General features: G+C 47.6%; 1 protein-coding gene across 1 annotated transcript; it reads left to right on the forward strand.

Annotated features, from left to right (window-relative positions):
• Nucleotides 1-11,875: 11,875 nt before the first annotated feature.
• On the forward strand, nucleotides 11,876-21,271 carry SYP (synaptophysin). The gene is made up of 6 exons (XM_020976596.2): nucleotides 11,876-12,030; nucleotides 14,746-14,811; nucleotides 17,662-17,786; nucleotides 19,231-19,429; nucleotides 19,567-19,761; nucleotides 19,976-21,271. The coding sequence occupies exons 1-6, from the start codon at nucleotides 12,013-12,015 to the stop codon at nucleotides 20,249-20,251; spliced, it is 879 nt and encodes a 292-aa protein (XP_020832255.1). The 5' UTR covers nucleotides 11,876-12,012; the 3' UTR covers nucleotides 20,252-21,271.
• Nucleotides 21,272-22,056: the final 785 nt, after the last annotated feature.

The raw sequence follows: 22,056 nt of genomic DNA on the forward strand, positions 1-22,056 counted from the left end.
AGCAGTACTCTTATGATTGTCATTATTTAGGTGGTTTGAAAGAAAGGCTTGGGCTGAGCTGAGTATGATGGGGTGATTCTAAAAAAGCTGTAGGGAGAGATAAAAAGGAGAAACTATCTCATGCAAATGAGGCATAAAAGGAAAAATTGATACAGAAGAAGCTAATAGGGGGAAGGACAGGTGGTGCTGAAACCCTACTCTCATTGGGAATGGGCTAAAGAAGGAAATGTATGTGTGTGTCTATGTACATATGTGTACATAAAAGTCTTCTAAATTCAAAAAAAGTAAGAAGGCAAGGGGATAGGGTGGAGGGGAGTGGATAAGGGAGGGACTTTTGGAGGGGTGGGTAAGTTAAGGAATAGGAGGGCGAGGTAGTGGGTAGAAGTAAAGCAGAGGAGTGAAGAGAGACAGGGTAAATAGGGTAAGAAGGATAGTGAGGAAAAATAGGAAGGAGGGAAATACACAACAAATAATTGTAGCTTAGAATGTGAATGGGATGATGTTACCCACAAAACAGAAATGGATAGCAAGTTAAAAATTTGAATTCCACAATGTGTTGCTTTCAAGAAACATTGTAAAAATGAGAGTTATGCACAAAGATAAAATAAAGGGCAGGAGTAGAATTTATTATGTAAAAAAGCAGGGATAGTAATCATGATCTCAGGTAGAGTTAAAGTTGAAATACATTTAATCAAAAGTGAAAAATAGAGAAACTATTCTGTGTCAAATAGATAATTCAATATAGTTTTAGACCATTTAAAATACATAGACAGTATAAAATACTGTATAAGCACATACCAAGACAGACACAGGAGCTATGTGAACATAAACATAAAATTATTTTTATATAAATAATGGAAGTACTATTTATTGTTCATGGATAGGAAAGCCAATATAATTGTTAAGTGACAATTTTATCAAATTAATCTATTTATTCAATGTCTTTCCAATTAAGTTACTAAAAAAATCATTTTACTGAGTTAGAAAAATAATAACAAAGTTCATATGGAAGAACAAAAGGTCAAGGACTTCAAAGAAACCAGAGAAAGAAGATGTCAAGGAAGCAGATTCAGTAGTGTCAGACCTTAAACTATGTTCTATGGTGAGAGTATTGTTGAAGTGTAAAAAGGATTATTTTGATTATTTTAAATTAAAATGATCTTGTATAAATAAAACCTCTGCAGCCAAGAACAGAAGGAAGGAAGAAAATTGGGAGAAAACTTTCATAGACAATCTCTCAGATAGGATGTGACTGGGCCAGAATACTGCTGTGGTGCAGGAAATAATAAGCTGGTTGATTTAGAAAAATGTGGAAAGACTTGGAGCTGTGAAAGCAGATGCTAGCCACCCTCAGAGAAACAGATGATAGAAGGAAATAAGCATAGGATGGTCTTACAGTTATGTATATGAGTGTATGTATAGCGATGTTTATAGATATCTATGTATATGCTTATATATCCACGCTAAATTGTAGCCTTCTTTGGGGGGGGGGAGGAGAAAAATAAAGTAAAAAGTGCGCAGCAGAGAACAAAAGAAAACCAACAAAGAAGCCCAGAAAAGCTGGGCGGCTTTGAAAACTGTGTAGTATTTATTCTAGAGGTTTTCTTGAAATGGACATTTACTATTCCTCTCTTATGGTCTGCTGTGTACATGGCAGTGTTTTTTTTTTTCTTTTCTCATTTTATATTTAAATTTAAAATTTTTTAAATTATTAAATAAAAAATGTTTAGATGTACTATCCAAACCTTTTCTGGAAAACAGAGAGGGAGTGGGGGGAGGAGAGGTCTGAACTGGCCTATCCCCTCCCCATATGCCCTCTAATAGGACTCTACCCCAGACCCCCCGAATATTTGAGGTAATATTGATAGGACTCTCCAAATAGGAAAAGAGTGGACAGTGTTACAGTCCAGCTTGGCAGTTAACAATCCAGAACAGCAATGGAGTACCAATCACCCTCTGACTCCTTCTGGAACGAAAAGGTCCCATATCTCTTCAGAATCTCAGAATAGAAGAGGGCCCTTCCCCACTTTGGGTGGGTCTTAGGCTGATCCCTTGTGGAGACCTAGATGGGTCAATATTTCCATTGCTTCTTGTGGGTGGGGGGAGGCAAGGATGTAAACCAGAGCCAAGTACTCTTTCCATAAGGAAATGCTCCTGTCCTCAAACCAGAAAGTCTTGGAAGGGGCTTGTGGCCAGAAAATGATGATTTCTTCATCTTCCCAGACAAATTGTGAAGGAGTTTTTAAATATTCTTCCACATCTGAAAAGCCTCTAAAGAGTGTAGGAGTGGATAGAGCTCGGGCTTTGGAGTCAGGAGGACCTGAGTTCAAATCTGCCCTTAGACGCTTGACATTTACTAGCTACGTGAACCTGGGCAAGTCACCTAACCCCATTGCCTCACTGCAAAAAGCAAAAAAAAAAAAGTGTAGGAGAGAATATGAGACCCTTAGAGCCTAGATGAGGCCTCAAGAGAGGCCTTGAGAACTCTTCAGTGCCTCCAAGAGTGACAGAAAAAAAGTCCTGGAGCGTCCCTGAATGTCCTTGAGAGCTCAAGCCCCTGAGAGTACTGAAGACTCCCCAAGGGACCCTCCAGAGCATTGGCACCTGGGAGAGGCTCCAAAGGCCCTGTCTATGCTGTCCCTGCAAGCTCCTCAGGGCACCCAGAGAAACATTCATTTTTTTGCTGGAAGAAATAGAGCACCAAAGCACTGAGGCTTTGCTACTGAAGGGAGGCCTAAGACTGAATCTGGGACCAGGTGGGTGGAGAACACTACCCTGGCCTCCTTAGCCTACCTTTGGTTCTTGTGCAAATACATTTAGAGCTTAAGGAGAGAGGACCTTACAGGGGAATGCATCAGATTGGCAGAACCTAACCCTAGGCAGCTGGAATATAAGGCTGCTACACTGGGCCATTGCCTTCTCCAGTGGATTAAGGCAAACATAGGTTAACTGACTTGCCCAGGGTTACCTAGCTAGTGAGTATCTGAGGCTGCATTTGAACTCAGGTCTTCCTGACCTCAGGCCCCGCACTCCATCCACTGAGCCACCTGGCTGCCTAAAGGAAAGAGCTAATCTTAGCTTTTAGGGCACTTGGCCTAACTTTTATTGGTTAGGTGTGGGCAGCTATAACTAAAGAGCGTCAGGCTAGCCTCCTCTGGGAGAGCTTTAGAAACTACACCCAGTTCAAACTGAAGCTCTTGTGTGCCAAGAGAGACCAGAAGAACTCAGTGGAACAAGAGGCCTACAGAGATGCCAGTAAGCCCAGTGGAGTGACATGCCCATCAAGGAGCATGCATAATGAGAGCAGGTCAACAACAACAACTCCAGAACATGCCCTTGCCTGCTCACTCTCCCCACTGCTTTCTTGGCTATCTATATGAGAGTATGTCCTGTGTTGGAGTATGGGAAAATGTTCTATTGAAAATCTTCATATGAAATGCTTTGGGCTTGGATCTAACTGGATCTTCTGGGTGACACATAGGGAGGGGCTCATGCGCTGGGGCTCCACAGATGAGCCTGGGTGACCTAAGGGTGTGCGTGTGTGTAAGTGCCTGTGTAGACATAGGTAGGTGTTATACTAGAATAAATGTCATCCTGGAGGAGGTGAGCTCAGGTACGACAGCTCCAATCCCTATCTCCTGGGTCTAGAGGCAATGGCGAGAACTCACCTGGGACCTGAGTTTGATGGAGCCATAAAAGGGGAGACCAAGGGAGACCCTTTGGTTCTAATTCTTCTTTACAACATGACTAATGTGGAAGTATGTTTAATATGATTGTACATATATAGCCTATATCAGACTACATGTCATCTTGGGGGGCGGGGAGTGGAGGGAGGGGGAGAAAATTTAGAACTCAAAATCTCATAGAAGTGAATGTTGAAAATATACAGACACTGAAAGTTACATAGACAAAAGGAGAAGGAAACACAGAGAGAGATAGAGACAAGATAGACCAAGAGTTCTTTTTTTAATATATTTTTTTCCAATTACATGTAAACATTTTTTTGCATTTGTTTTTTTTTTTTTAATTTTGAGTTCCAAAATCTCTCCCTCACTCCCTTCCCTCCTCACTGATAAGGCAAGCAATTTGATACAGGTCATAGAAATGCAGTCATGCAAAAGATATTTCCATATTAGTCATGTTGTGCAAAAAACAAGACAAAACAAAAAATCACACTTAGAACTGATCAAAAACAAAACAAAACAAAAAATCAGTTCTTTCTCTAGAGGTGGATACCATTTTTTAATCATAAGTCCTTCAGAATTGTCTTGGATCTTTGTATTGCTAAAAATATCTAAGTCATTCACGGTTGCTTGTCATGCAATATGTTCTTTATACAATGTTCTTCTGGTTCTGCTCACTTCACTTTGCATCAGTTCATTTAAGTCTTCCCAGGTTTTTCTGAAACCATCCTGCTCATTTTTTAAAAATTTTATTTATTTATTCATTTAGTTTTAGTTTTCAACATTCACTTTTACAAGATTTTGAGTTCTAAATGTTCCCCCTCCCTCTTCTGCCCCCTCCTCAAAACAGTGTGCAATCTGATGTATATACATGTAATCTGTACATGTAACACGTAAATATTAAACATATTTCCACATTAGTCATGCTGTAAAGAAGAATCAGAACCAAAGGGGGGAAAAACATGAGAAAGAAAAAACAAAGAAAAAGAGAAAATAGTATGTTTTGATCTGCTTTCAGACTCCATAGTTCTTTCTCTGGGTGTGGATAACATTTTCCATCATGAGTCTTTTGGGATTGTCTTAGATCATTGCATTGCTAAGAAGAGCTAAGTTTATCATAGTTGATCTTTGAACAATGTTGCTGTTACTGTGTACAATGTTGTGGTTCTGCTCACTTTACTCAGCATCAGTTCGTGTAAGTCTTTCCAGGTTTTTCTGAAATTCGCCTGCTCACCATTTCTTATGGAACAATAGTATTCCATTACATTCATATACTGCAACTTATTCAGCCATTCCTCAATTGATGGGGTCCTTCAGTGAATTTTTGTACTTCTTTTTCCATTTGGCCAATTCTGCTTTTTAATGGGTTCTTCTCTTCAATGGTTTTTTGGTGCCTCTTTTACCATTTGGATTATTCTGGTTTTAGTGTGTTCTTTTCTTTTTTAAATTTATGTATTTGTTTTTCATTTTCAACATTCACTTCTGTAAGATTTTGAGTACTAAATTTTCTCCCCCTCCCTTCACTCCCCCCCTCCTCAAAACAACATGCAGGCTGATATAGGCTATACATGTACAATCATATTAAACATATTTCCACATTAGTCATGTTGTAAAGAAGAATTAGAACCAAAGGGAAAAAACCACGAGAAAAAAAGGAAGAGAGAGAGAGAGAGAGAGAGAAAGAGAGAGAGAATAGTTTGCTTCCATCTGCATTCAAACTCCACAGTTCTTTCTCTGGATGTGGATAGCATTTTCTATCATGAGTCTTTTGGAGATGTCTTAGGTCCTTGCATTGCTGAGAAGGGTCAAGTCTATCAAAGTTAGTCATCACACAACATGGCTGTTAGGGTGTACAGCGTTCTCCTGGTTCTGCTCACTTCACTCAGCATCAGTCCATACAAATCTTTCCAGGTTTTTCTGAAGTCCACCTGCTCATCATTTCTTATAGCACCATAGTATTACATTACATTCATATACCACAATTTGTTCAGCCATTCCCCAATGGATGGGCATCCCCTCAATTTCCAATTCTTGGCCACCACAAAAAGAGCTGCTGTAAATATTTTTGTAGGGCAGCTAGGTCACGTAATGGATAGAGCACCGGCCCTGAAGTCAGGAGGACCTGAATTCAAATCCAGCCTCAGACCAAATACTTGACACTTACTATCTGTGTGACCCTGGGCAAGTCACTTAACCCCAATTGCCTAAAAATTAAAATAAATATATAAGTATTTTTGTACATGTGGGTCCCTTTCCCCCATTTTTACGATCTCTTTTAGATACAGACCTAGAAGTGGTATTGCTGGGTCAAAAGGTATGCACAGTTTTATAGACCTTTGGGTATAGTTCTAAATTGCTCTCCAGAATGCTTGGATCAGTTCACATAAAGTGTTATTTTCTTCAGTATTTTTTCATGCCCCCTTTACCAAGCTTTTGACTTTTTTCATGATTTTCTTGCATCATGCTCATTTCTTTTCCAAATTTTTCCTCTACCTCTCTTATTTAATTTTTAAAAGTCTTTTTGAGCTCTTCCAGGAATTCTTTTTGGGCCTGAGACCAATTCACATTTTTCTTTGAGGCTTTTGCACATAGCTGTTTTGGCATTGTTTTCTTCTGAGTTTGTGTTTTGATCTTCCCTGTCCCCGTAGTAACTTTGTACAGTCAGTTTCTTTTTTTCTTTCATTTTTAGGCCTACTTCTTGACTTTTAACTTTATGTTAAAATTGGGCTCTGCTCCTGGGGTGGAGGGGACACTGTCTCAAGCTTCAGATTTTTTGTTCTGCTGTTTTCAGAGCTAGTTCTGTAAGTTTTCTGTTCTTCCCAGGTGGTAGAATATAAGGAGAGGTGTGGTCATTGCTCTACTGGTCTGTGAACAACCACAAGTACTTTTTTTCTGCCCTGGAACTGTGTCCTGCTAGTGTTTCCTCTCCCCTCCCCCCCCCAGCCCCAACTGTAACCTGGAACTGCTTATGGGCAATGCAACAGAGTCCTGCTCCCTGTGTCAGCAAAGGGTCCCTTGCAATCTTCTTCTGACCAGTTCTCTGACCCCTCTTACTGTCTCTGGAAGCCACTGCTGCCAATTCAGTCAACTCCAAGGGCTGCTGCTGGCTTTCCTGGGTGCACCTGTACTGGACTGTGCTCCATTCTCACCCCAGTGAGACAGACCTTTCTTGTTGACCTTCTAAGTTATCTTGGTTGGAATATTATTTTATCCCATCCTTTGGTTGGTTCAGTTGATTCAGAATTCATTTTGAGGCACTATTTTGACATTGTTTAGAGGGGAATTTGGGAGAACTCAGGTAAGTTCCTGCCTTTACTCCACCATCTTGGCTCTGCTCCCAGACCAAGGGTTCTTAACCTGCATTCCACTGACCCTCAAGAAGTCTGTGGATAGATTACAGGGGTCCATGACCTTGGATAGGTGGAAAAGCTACATTTCTACTTTTTAAAAGTTTCAATTGGTCTCTTTTTTTTTTTCCCAACCCCATAATTTCTCCTAACATCCCTCCTCTTCTTCCTCCCTAAGAGTTATCTCATAAAATAAATAGCATTTTGTAGACAAAAGAGAGGGAGACAGAGACAGACAGACAGACACACACACATACAGAGGGAGAGAGAGAGAGAGAGAGAGAGAGAGAGAGAGAGAGAGAGAGAGAGAGAGAGAGAGAGAGAGAGAGAGAAACAGCATAACTGATGGATATAGCCAAAAAAGTGTGAAAATCTGCACTGTGCCACCTGCATGTCTTGACCTCCCACCTGGGCAGAGGATCTTTTTTCGAGCCAGGCTTGTTCTTTGTAAATTTGCATTGCTCACTTTGGGTGGTCTTCTGGTAGTTATTCTTTCCATTGACAGTGTGGTCCTCATGGCCCTTGTTTTGTTTGTTTGGTTTTGTTTTTTGGGTTTTTTTTGGCTCAGCTCGATTCCCTTAGTAAGGCTAACCTCTCTTCATGCACAAGTGATCCTATTCTAGTCCATCTTCTCCAGCAGGCTGCCCTCTCTATTATCCCCACTCTTTCACTCACTCTATTCCAATCTCTCTACTGACTATTTCTGTACTGCCAAAAACCATGCTTGTGTGTCTCCCATCCTCAAAAGGCCCTCACCAGATATACCTAACTTTCATCTCATACCTCTCTTCCCCTTTGTGGATAAACACCTTTGGGGTTTAGAAGGTTGCCTATAACAGGTACCTCCTTTTGCCCTCCTCTTACTCTCTTCTTTACCCTTTACAGTTTGGCTTCTGACCTCATTAATCAACTGAAGCTGCTCTCTCCAAAGTTACTCAGGATCTCTTAGTTCTCTTAGTTGCCAAATGCAGTAGCCTTTTCTCAGTCTTCACCCTTCTTGACCTCTCTGCAGCCTTCAACATTGGCACCCACCGTCTTGTCTTGAGGTTTTCATGACGCTGCTCTATCCTGGTTCTCATTCTCCTCCTCTGACTGCTTCTTCATGGTGCTCTTTGCTAGATCTTCATCCGATGGTGGGGGTCCCCCAGGGCTCTGTCCTGGGCCCTCTTCTCCCTCGAGACTATTTCACGTGGTGACCTCATCAGCTCCCGGGGATTCAATTCTCATTTCTATGCAGATGAGTCTCACATTGATTTGTCCAGCCCTCTCTGATTTGTCAGTGCTCTCTGCTGACTTCTAGTCTCACATGTCCAATTGCCCAGTGGAAATCTCAAAACCGGATGTCATGTAAACATCTTAAACTCAACATATTAAAAATGGAATTCATTATCTCTTCCCTGAAACCTTCCCCCCACAGCTTCCCTATTACTTTTCATGGTACCCCTATCCTTGCAGTCACCCAGACGTGCAATCTATGTGTCATCCCTGACTTCTCACTTTCTCTCACCTCCCATATCCAATCTGTTGCCTACTTCTGTTGTTTCTATCTTTGTAACATCTCACAAATACACTCCCATCTCTCCTGTGACACTAGCATTCCCTGGTGCAGGTTCTCATCACTTCATACCTTGATTATTGCAGTAGCTGCTGTGGGAGGTGGGGAGCCCTGCCTGCCTCAGGTCTCTCCCCCCTTCAATCCATCCTCTACTCAGCTGCCAAAGTGATTTTCCAACCATAGAACTCACTCAAGAAACTTCAGTGGCTCCCTATCATCTCTAGGATCAAATAGAAAATTCTCTGTTGGACATTCAAAGCCCTTCATAAGCTGGTCCCTGCTACTTTTCCAGTCTTCTCACATGTTGCACACCTCCATGTACTCTGGGATCCAGTGACACTAGCCTCCTGGCTTTTCCATCTCTCTGGCCATTCTCGCTGCCTGTCACTAGACATGAAATCCTCTCCCTTCTCATCACTACCTCTTGGCTTCCTTCAGGTCCCAGCTAAAGTCTTACCTTCTAAAAGAAGCCTTCCTGGATTCCCCTTTATTTTCAGTGCCTTCTCTCTGTTTTATCCAGGTTATGACTTGTTTGTACGTGGCCATTTGCATGTTGTTTCCCCCATTGAATTGTGAGCTCCTTGAGGGCAGAGACTGGCGTTTGCCTCTTTTTATATCCCACAACCTGGCACAGTGCTTGGTGTGTAGGAGGTGTTTAAGTAAATATTTATTGACTTTGATTATTGATTGATTGATTGGGGTTTTGCCTTGGCCTGAGAAAGAGAGGAAGGGCAGCTAGGTGGTGCTGCAGTGGATAGAGCTCTGGGCCTGGAGTCAGGAAAACATCTTCCTGAGTTCAAATCCAGCCTCAGACACTTGCTAGCTGTGTGACCCTGGGCAAGTCACTTCACCCTATTTGCCTCAATTTTTTCATCTGTGAAATGAGCTGGAGAAGGAAACAGCAAATCACTCCAGTAACTTTGTAGAGAAAACCCCAAATGGGGTCATGAGACTGAACAACAAATATGACTATATGAGAAAGAGAGGAGACATAAAGGAAAGACTAAATTATAGGAGATTTTGATGTATCAAGATAGACAACAGATATAGGAGACCCAGAATTAATGAAAGGCTGAAATGGGAGTGTGTGTGTGTGTGTGTGTGTGTGTGAGAGAGAGAGAGAGAGAGAGAGAGAGAGAGAGAGAGAGAGAGAGAGAGACAGACAGACAGACAGGCAGACAGAGACACAGACAGAGAGAGACACAAACTGAAACATCATTGCAGGTTTCTGTAACTTTCTTTAGCTGTAAGAACCAGAGTCCAATTTTGGGAATGTGTGAGGAGTTGAGGTAACTCTCAGGACCCTCTACAGTAAAAGGTGATTACTTCTCCTTTAACATTGTGGTTTGGTCACCATCGGAGAGTTGAGTGGTTAGAATCTCTCACTATTTTTATTTTGTTTCTAATTCTGTTTGAAACTTAGTAAACTCTTTGATAAAATTCCTTCCTATGGCATAGGTGCATAAATGCCTAATAGCTACAACTTTGGAAGTAGCTACATTGCAGAATTGTTACAATGGAGGAAGAAGTATTTGGGACACCAACCAAGAAAGGATGCGGCTGAAAATCCTCAGCCTCAGGGTATCCGTAGACAAAGGCCAAGGAAATCAACGGTTTCAAGTGAAGGTGGCAAACTTGGTCTCCTAGGGGCAGCTAGGTGGCTAGAGCACTGGCCCTGGAGTCAGGAGGACCTGAGTTCAAATTCTGAACTCAGACACATAACACTCACTAGCTGTGTGACTCTGGGCGAGTAGTGAGAAAAAAGCCAACCAACAAAAACAAACAAACAAAAAAAGAAAACTTGGTCTCCTAAGCATTGGTTCAGCCTGAACTCTGACTCTGAAAGAACAGATTCAAATGAGCCATTCTTCAGCAAGCTGGGAGCTTGTTGGGTCCAACCATCCAGGCTTCTGTGGGTCCAGATGAATTGGCAGAGGAATGGCAAACCAAGGCAGGCAGCCTGAGCTGCCAGGGAGGGCCAACCTTCCAGGATGAAGGACATGACAGCCCCATTGTCATTTCTGAGATCTGGGATCAAAGGATGTTGACAAGCTGGAGGAAGGCTACCAGGCTGGCCAAGGGCCTGGAGACCACATCCTATGTAGAAGATTTGGAAGTACATGAGAGTTTCTCCAACTACTCGAAGGGCTGACACATGGAGTTGACAAGGATAAGACTTGTCCTATCTGGCTCCAGAGGGCAGAAGCAGATTCAGTGATAACAGTTGCAAAGCTCTTCCCAGTCAGGCCAAAGTGGGAGACTCAGGCTTGAGATCCTTCTTCCAAAGGAGGATCAGGACTAAGGATGGGGTGGGGGAGGGGGGTCATTGGTGGCTAGGTTCAAAAAGGATCCCTGACAAAATTTGTTTCTAACGAAAAGTGTCAAACCTGGAAAAACTCAGACCAACGAGGTGATCAGTAAATAGTGAGGCATTTATTCAGGGTGTGGGAATTGTATTTCGGGCCAATGGGCTGCCTTATTCAGACAGGGATACCTGGAGAAGGGGAGAAAGGAGATTCTTAGTGTAGGGCATAAGGATACATAGAACAGCCAGGCTGCAGGAAAGGAGTGTTGAGAAAGCAGGAAAAAAGAAAAGAAAAGAAAAGACCACATTTGTAGGGGTGTCCTTGCTATTATCTCTGTCTGGGAACAGGAGTGGTTAGAAACTGCTGGGGAATGGGGGGGGTTCCTCCTTGGGGGGCAGTTAGAAACTGCTCATCAGCACAGGGTAGGGGCCCAGAGATTCCCAAGGGTTGACAAGAGCAAGGCTTTTTCCTCACCATTGTGCGCTGCATGGGGATGCCCCTCCCTGGAGGCCTTCAAGTCAAGGCTGGTTGCTGTGTACTTGGAGGGGGTTGGGGAATTCAGATTCCTGTTTAGAATAGACTATATGACCATTGAGCCCATTTTCATCCTTGAGTCTGGGAGGTGAGATAGTGAAAGTCCCGGTCACCTCCAGTCTTCAAGGACGACCCCCAGGGAAGGGTTGAGGGAGGACTCCGGTTAAAGTCAGAGTTGGGCTAGATGGCCTCTGTGACACCCCTTTCAGAGCTGGGAAAGAAATCTCGGTGGGCTTCCAGGAGGAAGTGGCCTGGGGGAAGGGGTTGGAAGCCTTTGAAGTCACCTGTCCCAGGGACCCCTAAGACGTCCCTTCCGAAACCTGCCCTGTCTACATTCCCGAAAAGGCCAATGACCATCGACCAGCCCGACTCCCTTGCTCCCCTCCTCTGGTGGCGCGCCTGCGCGCAGGGAGTAGGGGTGGGGGTAGCGAGAAGAGCAGCGGAAGGGGAAGGCGCGCCGACGAGAGCAGCTGAGGCTGTTCAATGATTGCAACGCTCCGCCCCCCTCCCTGCCGCTGCCACTGCTACTGCTCCTCCCCCCGCTGCGGCTGCGGCTGCGGCGGCTGCTGGACATCCAAAAGGCCGCCATGGACGTGCTCAACCAGGTGGGGAGATGCGGAGGCGACCGAGGGCGCTTCAGCACCACGGACAGCCACCCCGAGCTAGTTCCTAGGCCCCAGGGGTCGCTCCTCCCCTTCCCGGAGGGCTCAGGGAGGGTAGCCAAGAGATTGAACAAAAGGGCGGGGCGGGGCGGGGGGGGGGAGTGTGCAAGAGGTAAAGGAGGCAAAGGGGAAGGGGGATGGGGGGCGCAGAGGTGAAGGAACCGGAGGGGAAGGGGATGGGGGGGTAGAAGGTGAAAGGGCCAGAGGGGAGAAGGGGCCTGGGGAGGGGCAAAAGGTGAAGGGGGGGGCTTGAGGAGGGGCAGGAGATGAAGTAGCCAGAGGTCAGGGGGACGTGGGGGGGCGGGAGGTAAAGGAGCGAGGGGGTGGTGTCTGGGGAGGGGTAGGAGATAAAGGAGTCAGTCAGGGGGACCTAGGCAGAATGGAGCAGGAATTGAAGGAGCCAGAGGTCAGGAGAACAGGGGGCAGAAGATAAAGGAGCCAGAGAAGGGAGGTTGGCTGGAGGTGAGGGAGCCAGAGGGGAGGGGGTGGGGGGCAAGATGAGCCAGAAGGGAAGGAGTCCTGAGGGGGGCAGGAGATGAAGAAACCAGGGAAGGAGGGGGGCTGTCTGAAGGACAGATGAATTGGGGGAGGAAGGCATCCAGGGGACAGATGAAGGAATCAGGCTGTGAGGGGCAGTGCCCAGGGGGCAAGAGATAAAGGAGACCCAGGAAGGGAGGAGAACATTCAGGGGGTACGAGATGAGGGGTGGGGAATGAGGCTTGTCAAGGGGCCAGGAGCTGAAGAGGGCTGCACGGCAAGAAGAAGCCTGGAATTGAGAAAGGTGGGGAAGGAAGATGAGTCTCAGAGAATGAAGGGAAGGCCCGGTTGACTAGTAGTGATGATCAGTTGGGGAGGGAGAAACCCCAGAGGACGGCCAGGAGGAGAAAAGGAAGGTCAAGAAGGGACAGGCAATGAGAAGATGCAAAGGGAAATGGGAGAAAACAAATTCCTGAGGGCATCCAGTAAGGAGTGAAATAGAAAGATTTTGGAGGAGAAGGAAGGCAGGAAGCTGCCATCCTGCAAAAGCCCCAGGCTCAGTGAGAGGGAGAAAGCCTAGGGGTCCCCCAGGAAGAGGCAGGAAGCTGGAGCTAAAAACCAATTAGCTAAGGGGAGGAGGGAGCATCCTAGGAAGAAAGGCAAAGGGGATTTGCTGTTGAGGGATGCAGATGGAACAGATAGAGAAATCCCAAAAGGCATCCAGAAAAAAGAGGAAACAGCCCTGGAAGTGACAGGGGAGAAGAGGTGGAAAAATTCAGGAGGGTCACCAGGGAGAAGAGCAGGCTTGCCCAGGAAGTAGAGGAATTAGGGACTAGTAGAGAATCGATGGATGTAGAAGAGGTTTGTGGGTGGGGAGAGGAGAAGAGAGGAGAGGAGGGGGGGGGAGAGAGAGAGAGAGAGAGAGAGAGAAAGAGAGAGAGAGAGAGAGAGAGAGAGAGAGAGAGAGAGAGAGAGAGAGAGAGAGAGAGAGGAGGAAGGAGGAAAGGAAAGAGGGGGGAGGGAAGGAGAAAGAGAGAGCAAGGGGGGGGAGGAAGGGAGAGGGGAAGGGAGGGGAGGGGAGAGAAAGAGAGAGGGAGAGAGAGAGGGAGGGGGAGAGAGAGAGAAATCTTGGAGATCATCCAGAAGGAAGAACATTGACTTGGGGGTTTGATGGATAAGAAATTCTGGAGAAACATCTAAGTGAAATAGGAAGTCTGAATTTTGGGGAGAAGGAGGGAAAGAGAAGGGAGGTGGATCTAGCAGGAGTGGGGAAGGAGAGAGACAGGGAAGATAATGGTCCTGGGGAGGAGATGAATATGGAGATTCCCAAGGGCATTCCAGAGAAGGAAGGATTAGATGTATGAACATAGATGTTGATAGCAATGGAGACAGGGCACCGTGGCAGAGGAGGGAAGGTTTGAAGTGAAGAAAGTGGGGGTGGGGATGGGATGGGATAATGAGGATGGAGATATGAAAGCAGGAATCCCAGAGAAGGAGGAAGCTACCTGAAGATAAGGTGAGAGGAAGGTGAAGGTGGCAATCCTGGAATGAATCCAGGAGGATGAGGGATGAATTTTGTGAGGGAAATGGACAATTCCTGGCTGGATCATATATGAGCAGATGGCCTAGAAAGAAGACTAGGTGGGAGAAAAAGGGAGATAGATGGAGAAATTCTAGAGTTGGAAGAGTCAGAGTGAGAAGAGGTTTGGAAGGTGGAGAGTGTGTGTGTGTGTGTGTGTGTGTGTGTGTGTGTGTGTGTGTTACTCTGTTGAGCTGAGAAAATAGGGTGACAGAAGGCAGGGTGAGAAGAAGGCCAGAGGGATGGTGAGAAGACTGGGAAGAAGTGTTGATTGACCCAAAAGGTAGGGTCCCCATTCCCTTCCCCACCCCAGTCACCTTGGATAGGAGCAGTGCCCTTTGCAGAACTAAGTGGGAAGCTGGTCAGCAGCCTGTGCTCAGAGCTCCCCCTTCCCATTCCACACTTGCTCCTATAGCCCTGTCTCTCCTCCATCCCTTTAATTTTCTCTTCCCTCCTTCCCTTTTTGTCCTCTTCCTCTTCTCTTCCTTCATTGGTCCTCTCCTTATCTCCCTCCCCATCCCTTTTCTTCTCCTCTTTTTTAATCTCCATATTTTCCCTTCTTCCATCTTTCCTTCTCCTCATCCTTTCTTGTCTCTCTACAGCTGGTGGCTGGAGGTCAGTTCCGGGTGGTCAAGGAGCCCCTGGGCTTCCTGAAGTTACTGGAATGGGTGAGTCTCTTTTGTGGAGAATTTCTAGAGGGATGAGGTTAAGGTGGGTTTCTATCTGGTTCCCAAGAGGGGGAATCCTGGTGAGGAGGGGAACAACTAATTCTGATCTGGAACAGACCCATGGGAGAGGCTGAGGAGAAGGGGAGGCCCCAGTTAATCCACTCTCAACCTTGGTAGGCAGAGAGATGGGAATAGAGGGTAGGGCATGGCTTATCCTGGATTAGGAGACAAGAGGGCCAAAGGATTGCTGAGCCATCTGCCACCTGCCTGGCCACCCACTGGGTGAGAGGAGGGAGGGAGAGAGAAGGCAGCTAACTGAAGCCAGGCAAAGCTATGGAATTAGGATGCCTAGATTTCATCAAAGGTGTTTGATAGTTTCTCAATGAAAGTCTACTTGGATGGGTTCAGAGATGGTTAAATGGATAAATCCTAGTAGTGAATAATAGATTAAGGTAATTCTGGAGGGAGGAGGTCTCTGGTAGCAGCCCCTGGACTCCACCTTCTATTTTGTTCTAGTCAGAAGCAATGGAGGAAGAGGATGTTGGAGAAATCTAGGGGGACCTCCCAGGAGGAGCAGGGGGGAGCTGGGTGGAGCAGCTGGGGGAGGTGGTGTTTAAGGGAGGGTTGCAGAAGTAGGTGAATGGGGGAGGGGACAGAGACAAACAGACAGAGAGGGAAAGAGAGACAGGAGGGGGGAGAGAGAAATCCTGACATTCTGGGTTGGAATAGATGACCACTGGGCTCCCTTTGAGGTTTGGGGGGGGTTAGGGTTTGTTTTTTAAATAAGCCATGAAGATGTTGTTTATTAATTTGGGGTTCACCTTGAACTGGGAGGAGATAGAAGAATCAAGATTCAAAAATCATCACTGTGATGGGCTAGAAAGAGCCCAGCTTTGGAGTCCCAGGGCCAGGATTCAAATCCCACCTCAGTAGTTGTAAAACCTCAGGGAAGTCCCTTTCCTTCTCAGGACTTTGGTTTTCTCCTGTGTCAAATGACACACTGGTCCTCCAGGTGACCTGAGTTCCCTTCCACTTCTTAATCCAGTGATCCTAAGATAATGAGCCAGGGCTAATAAAATGAACATTGACAGGGAGCAATGTAAAGTAATGTAAACCTTGACTCTCAAATAATCAATTGGTGAAGTAGAGGATGAGGAAGACCTGTCTAGACTACTGTGTCCAGGTTTGGGGGCCAAACATAAGAAGGCCATGCAGAAGCTGGAATATGTCCAGATGCATGGCTGAGTAGGGGATGAGGAGGAGCCAGGCCCCATGAGGGTCAGAAGAGGAAGAGGGACAGTTGAGCCTGGAGAAGCTTTGGCATGGGCAGAGGTTTGGTTTGGATGGCCCTTCTAATCCTGTCTTCAAGGATTGGAAGGGCCAGCGTGGACATATGGGGTTAGATTTGCTCTCCTTGCCCCCAGAGGGCACCAAGGAGCCATGGGGGGGGATGGGACACGAAGAGTCTCAGAGGTAGAAGAGACCTGACATCCAGCCCAGACTGGCTCTGCCCTCTGGGGGCCAAGCAGAACAAAGCTAGGCCCTCTTCCTTCACATCCACCTGTCTCCCAGCTCAACAATGGTCAGATGGCGTGATCTTGAGGACCCTCCCATCCTCTTCAGCCGACGGGACACACTCCAGCTTCTCCTCCCAAAACAAAATACAATCCTCTCAACAGAGGCCAGAGGGACCCCTTCACATCCCACAGCTTAGGACCAAACGACTGTCATCCAACCAGGCTCCACCATCTCAGGCTTGGGAATCCAAGGAAGAGAGTATTTCTATAGCATTTTCTCTCATTGGCATCAATCAGGTGCTCCAGCCTGGCCAGATCTTTGTGGGTCCTGACTGCCTGTCTCCCATTCTGTTAGCTGTATTGCTCCCAGCAGGGCGCCATCTGCAGGTTTGCTAAGCGACCAGCTAGGCCTTTATTCAATTCCCTGCTAAAAACGTGAAGCTGTCCAGGGCCCGACATACATCCCGAGGGCAATCCAGTAGAGACTCCCTGCCAAGGTGACAGTGAGCCATTACTGACCACACTTGGGCCATGCCATTTAAATGGTGCTGGCTTCTTATAACTGTCTGATCATCTGGCCCAAACCTTTCCATCTTCTCCACTAGAATAATACGAGAGATTGGATCAAATACGTTGTTAAAATCTAGGCAAACTACCTCCACAACCTACCCCGCATTTCCTAGTTTCGTGACCTGAGGGGGAAAAAAAGGCAGTGTGCTCAGTGAGGCTTGCTGAAGCTGGGCTGGCCTTTGGGGCAGGCACTGCCTTCGGCTGATTGGACCAGTCATCCTTTTAACACAGCCTGTACCCTTTGTCCCTGAGTAGCCTGAGCTCTCTCTGTCTCTCTCTTCTGTCTCTATCTCTGCCTATCTGTCTCTGTGCCTGTCTGTCTGTTCTCTCTCTCTCTTTTCTCTCTCTCTCCCTTCTCTTCTCTTTCTCTGTCTCTGTCCCTCTGTCTCTGTCTCTCTCCATCTCTCTCTCTCCTTTCTCTTCTCTTTCTCTCTCTCTCTGTCTCATTCCAGGTAAAATCCTAAGGCCAGCTCAATGCTTTCATAGCATGCTATGGAATATTCATCACCTAATGGCACAGGTGGGGCAGTTGGAGCTTGATAGAAGGAAGAACTTCTCGGCCATCTTGGTCATCCCAAAGTGGATGAGCCTTCCTCATGGGCTGTAGAGCACCCTTTACCAGATGGCTCCAAGTGGGCCACTGGTGGAGAATGTCGTAGCAAGGCTCTTGGTTCAAGTAGGGGTGACCTTCGATGACCCTCAAGGGCCCTTCCCACTTGGAGTGTCTGTATGACTGTGTTCCTGTGTTTCTCCACTGCCCAAGGTCTTTGCCATTTTCGCCTTTGCTACTTGTGGTAGCTACACAGGGGAGCTGAAGCTCAGCGTGGAATGTGCCAACCGGAGTGAAAGCCAGCTCAGCATCGATGTGGAGTTTGCCTACCCTTTCAGGTGCCCGGGCTCCCCCAGACTCCTCAGGATTCCCAGAGGGAGACTTCTTCCACGCCAGGGGCCCCTAGACCTAAACCCCTCCAGACTCATAATCTCTAAATTCTGCATTGCTCAAATTCTGCCCCCTCCCAGCCCCTGCCTGAGGTCCTCTGGCACTCCCTGGGCCTCACTCCCCTGGTGTCTTTTCCTGTCCCCATAGCTGTTCCTCCCTCTGTCTGGGCCCTATCTTTTCTCTGTCTCTAGCCCTCTTTTCTGGTCTCCACATCTCTGTGTACTGCCTCTCCCTTCACTTTGTTTGTAATCTCTAAGTCTACTCTTATCTCTACCACACTCCTTTCTCTGTCTCTGCTCCATGGGGGCTGCTCTGTGGTCTGGATGGGACCTCCTGGGAGGGAAATGATAGGAATGGCCCAGAGCAGTGTGGGACCCCACTCACAGCCTCTCTTATAGAAGAGTACAAGTGAGTCTGGGAAGCACCACAGCCTGTGCCCTTTGTCCCTGAGTAGCCTGAGCTCTCTCTGTCTCTCTCTGTATCTATCTCTGTCTCTCTGTGTGTGTCTCTCTCTGTCTCTCTCTTCTTTCTCTTCTCTTTCTCTGTCTCTCTCTGTCTGTCTCTCTGTCCTGTCTCTGTCTCTGTGCCTGTCTGTCTGTTCTCTCTCTCTCTTTTCTCTCTCTCTCCTTTCTCTTCTCTTTCTCTCTCTGTCTCTCTCTATCTGTCTCTCTGTCTCTCTCTTCTTTCTCTTCTCTTTCTCTGTCTCTCTCCATCTCTCTCTGTGTCTCTGTCTCTCTCTTCTGTCTCTGTCTCTGTGCCTGTCTGTCTGTTCTCTCTCTCTCTTTTCTCTCTCTCTCCTTTCTCTTCTCTTTCTCTGTCTCTCTCTGTCTCTCTCTGTCTGTCTCTCTGTCTCTTTTCTTTCTCTTCTCTTTCTCTGTCTCTCTCCATCTCTCTCTTCTGTCTCTGTCTCTGTGCCTGTCTGTCTGTTCTCTCTCTCTTTTCTCTCTCTCTCCTTTCTCTTCTCTTTCTCTCTCTCTCTGTCTCTCTCTGTCTCTCTGTCTCTCTCTTCTGTCTCTGTCTCTGCCTATCTGTCTCTGTGCCTGTCTGTTCTCTCTCTCTCTTTTCTCTCTCTCTCCTTTCTCTTCTCTTTCTCTCTCTCTGTCTCTCTCTGTCTCTCTGTCTCTCTCTTCTGTCTCTGTCTCTGCCTATCTGTCTCTGTGCCTGTCTGTTCTCTCTCTCTCTTTTCTCTCTCTCTCCTTTCTCTTCTCTTTCTCTCTCTCTGTCTCTCTCTTCTGTCTCTTCTCTTTCTCTGTCTCTCTCCATCTCTCTCTGTGTCTCTGTCTCTCTCTCTACCCCCCCCCCGCCTCGCCCCCTCCACCCCCACCCCAGGACAGGAGCTAGGTGTTTAGTAGGACTCAGGCCTAACTTTGGCCTTGTCTCATCCCTGCCCAGGCTGCATCAAGTGTACTTCGATGCCCCCACCTGTCAGAGCAACGGTGCCAAGAAGGTCTTCCTAGTGGGTGATTACTCCTCTTCTGCTGAGTTCTTTGTCACTGTGGCCGTGTTTGCCTTCCTCTACTCCACAGGCGCCCTGGCCACCTACATCTTCCTCCAGGACAAGTACCGAGAAAACAACAAGGGCCCCATGATTGTGAGTCGTCCCCAGCCCCCTGCCCCCCGGCCTGGCGTGCACATGCCAAGGCAGCTGGCTGCGCCCTACCTCTAGGAGTGCCCCTGGGGCTCCATGTGGCCTCAGCCCTCTTTTCCCTTGTGTCCCCCTCCCTACAGGACTTCTTGGTCACTGCAGCCTTTGCTTTCCTGTGGCTGGTGAGCTCCTCTGCCTGGGCCAAGGGCCTGTCTGATGTGAAGATGGCCACTGACCCAGAGAACATCATCAAGGGTATGAGCAGCATCTGTTCCCAGCCCAGTGTGTCCTGCAAGGAGCTGAGGGAGCCTGTCACCTCAGGCCTCAACACCTCCGTGGTGAGACAGCCCTTTCCTTCACTTCTCTGGGCTTCAGTTTACCCCTGTGGAAGGGAAGGGGCCTCTCAGGCCCCATATCTGGCTCTGATATTCCGGGAGTCTCCGGAGCAGTGGGTGGAATGGAGATCTTGGGGAGGGCTGGAGGGCCTGGGGAGGGGGTGATCAGGCAAGAACTGAGGGAGGGGGGGTCCTTTGGCTTCTCTGTCACCTGCAGGTATTTGGGTTCCTCAATCTGGTCCTGTGGCTGGGCAACGTGTGGTTTGTGTTCAAGGAAACTGGCTGGTCTGCACCATTCCTGCGCCCACAGCCCCCTGCCCCAGAGAAGCAGCCTGCACCCCCAGGAGAATCCTATGGAGAGGCTGGCTATGGGCCCCAGGGTGGCTACCAGCCTGACTACGGGCAGCCAACAGGCGGCATGGGAGGCTATGGGGGCCAGCCCACAGATTATGGCCCCCAGGGAGCGCCCACCTCCTTCTCTAACCAGATGTAGGGCTCTGGAGGCAGGGGGTGGGGGTGCAGGATCCAGGAGACTTCCAACCAGCTATGTGCATTCTCTCTCTCTCTCTAGGCTGGGATGGGGGGGAGTGAGACACTCACCTGTGCCACCTCCTACAGGAAGCCCTCTGGTGTGGGCGAGTGCACGTGTGCCTGTGTGTGTGTGTGCATAGTAGGGAATATCAGAACCTGCCTAGGAGCCCCAAGGTCAAATTCCCGCTGCCCTCTCCCACCCTGGGGGTGATCTAGTTGTCTTTGATGTTTATATAGAATACATATATTACAGAGAAAGATATATTATTTATCTGTCTGCAGATCCCTCACCCACTCCTCCCCCAAAAATCCAATGCCCATCTTAATCTGGGGAACGGGAGCCAGACCACCAACCAGGCGACCCTCCCTAACCCAGACCCTTCCCCACTCCTTGTGGTACTATCCTTCCTTCTTCATCTCTTTCCTTCCCTAGAGGTGTAGACTAAGGGGGCTGGGAGGGAGCAGGGACCCACACCTCCTTGGGATCAGGGCTCAGAACACAGTCGGGGGAAGGCTCTTTGAAGCCCCAGTCATGAGCACACGGTGGGCCCGTCATGAATGTTAACTTGTCGGTCAGGATGGGGAGAGGCTTTATAATGGAGGCAGGAGGCAGAGGACTGGAGGGATAGAGAGGGTGGGCTGGCTGATCTCTAGAGGGCCTCAAGGGGAAAAGGTAGGGAAGGCTTGCTGGCCCCACAGGCTTGAGAAGGCCCTGTCCGAGGGGCAGCCCTGACTGCACCGACCCCTATCTCCTGGCTCTGCTCCCCTCCTCTCCTCCCCCCAGATCCAATCCCTCCCCTTTCTCCACTACCCTCCTGCATCTGTGATTCCTGGTGGTGCCTGTGCTGTGTGTCTCTATTTTGTCCAGCTTTGTGGTCCTGCTCCTTCCCACCTTGCTACCCCTAATCCTTCAGGGAAAAACTAGGCCATGGATCCTCTCTCTCTTCCCATCCCCTTTAAATAAAAGGTACCAAGCCCATCATGCTTTGCCTTTTCTCTGGGAATCAAGGGAAGGGGGTGGGGAAGGAGGAAGGACTGGTAGGGGGAAAATGCTTTGTCATCACCCAGCTTCTTAGAAAGTTCCACTTCCCCCCTCGAGGGTCCTCGGAATCCCCCCAAACCACCCCTTGCCCCATTCAAAGGCCTTCCAGCTCTCCCAGCTCCCTGCCAAGAAGAGTACCAAGAAGGGAGAGCTCAAGAGCAGCATGCTGACTTCTCAGCTATCTGTCCTGATGGGGAGAGGTCAGGGAGGGGGTTTTGCTCCGACTCTCTTCCTGACTCATCCAATTGCTTTCTTCTTGCTTGGGAGCTTCCTTGGTGCCAGGATGTTCACATCCCCTTCCACTCTTTCCAGGACAAGTGTCTCATTAGAGACAACAGAGCCTCAGGTGTCCATGTGGGGAGGGGATGTCTGTGGTCCCCTAAAAGACTCTAGGGTCAGGCAGACTGGTTTGATTTTGTGCTGACCCCACGAGGGTCACTTTCTCCTTCTGACTCATTGCTCCCACCTGGAATATCTAGATTTTCTTAAATAGTAGGGTCCATAGCCACTGTATGAGCACTCAAGGTACCAAATGCATATTGGATACAGGACAGTTTTCATTTCACTTCATGTAGAATGTATAAGACAAAAAGCACTCACAGGAACTCATGAATAAAGAAACATGTAAAGAACTCAAGTCATAAGGGAGCTGAACCTGCAGAGTGCTGCTGAGGCAACTCTTTGACATTCAGCTGGTTCCTCTTTCTAACAGCCCAATGTCATCT

Source organism: Phascolarctos cinereus, unplaced genomic scaffold, assembly GCF_003287225.1.
Source record: "Phascolarctos cinereus isolate Bilbo 61053 unplaced genomic scaffold, phaCin_HiC Scaffold_8;HRSCAF=390, whole genome shotgun sequence".
NCBI classification, from domain to species: Eukaryota; Metazoa; Chordata; class Mammalia; order Diprotodontia; family Phascolarctidae; genus Phascolarctos; species Phascolarctos cinereus.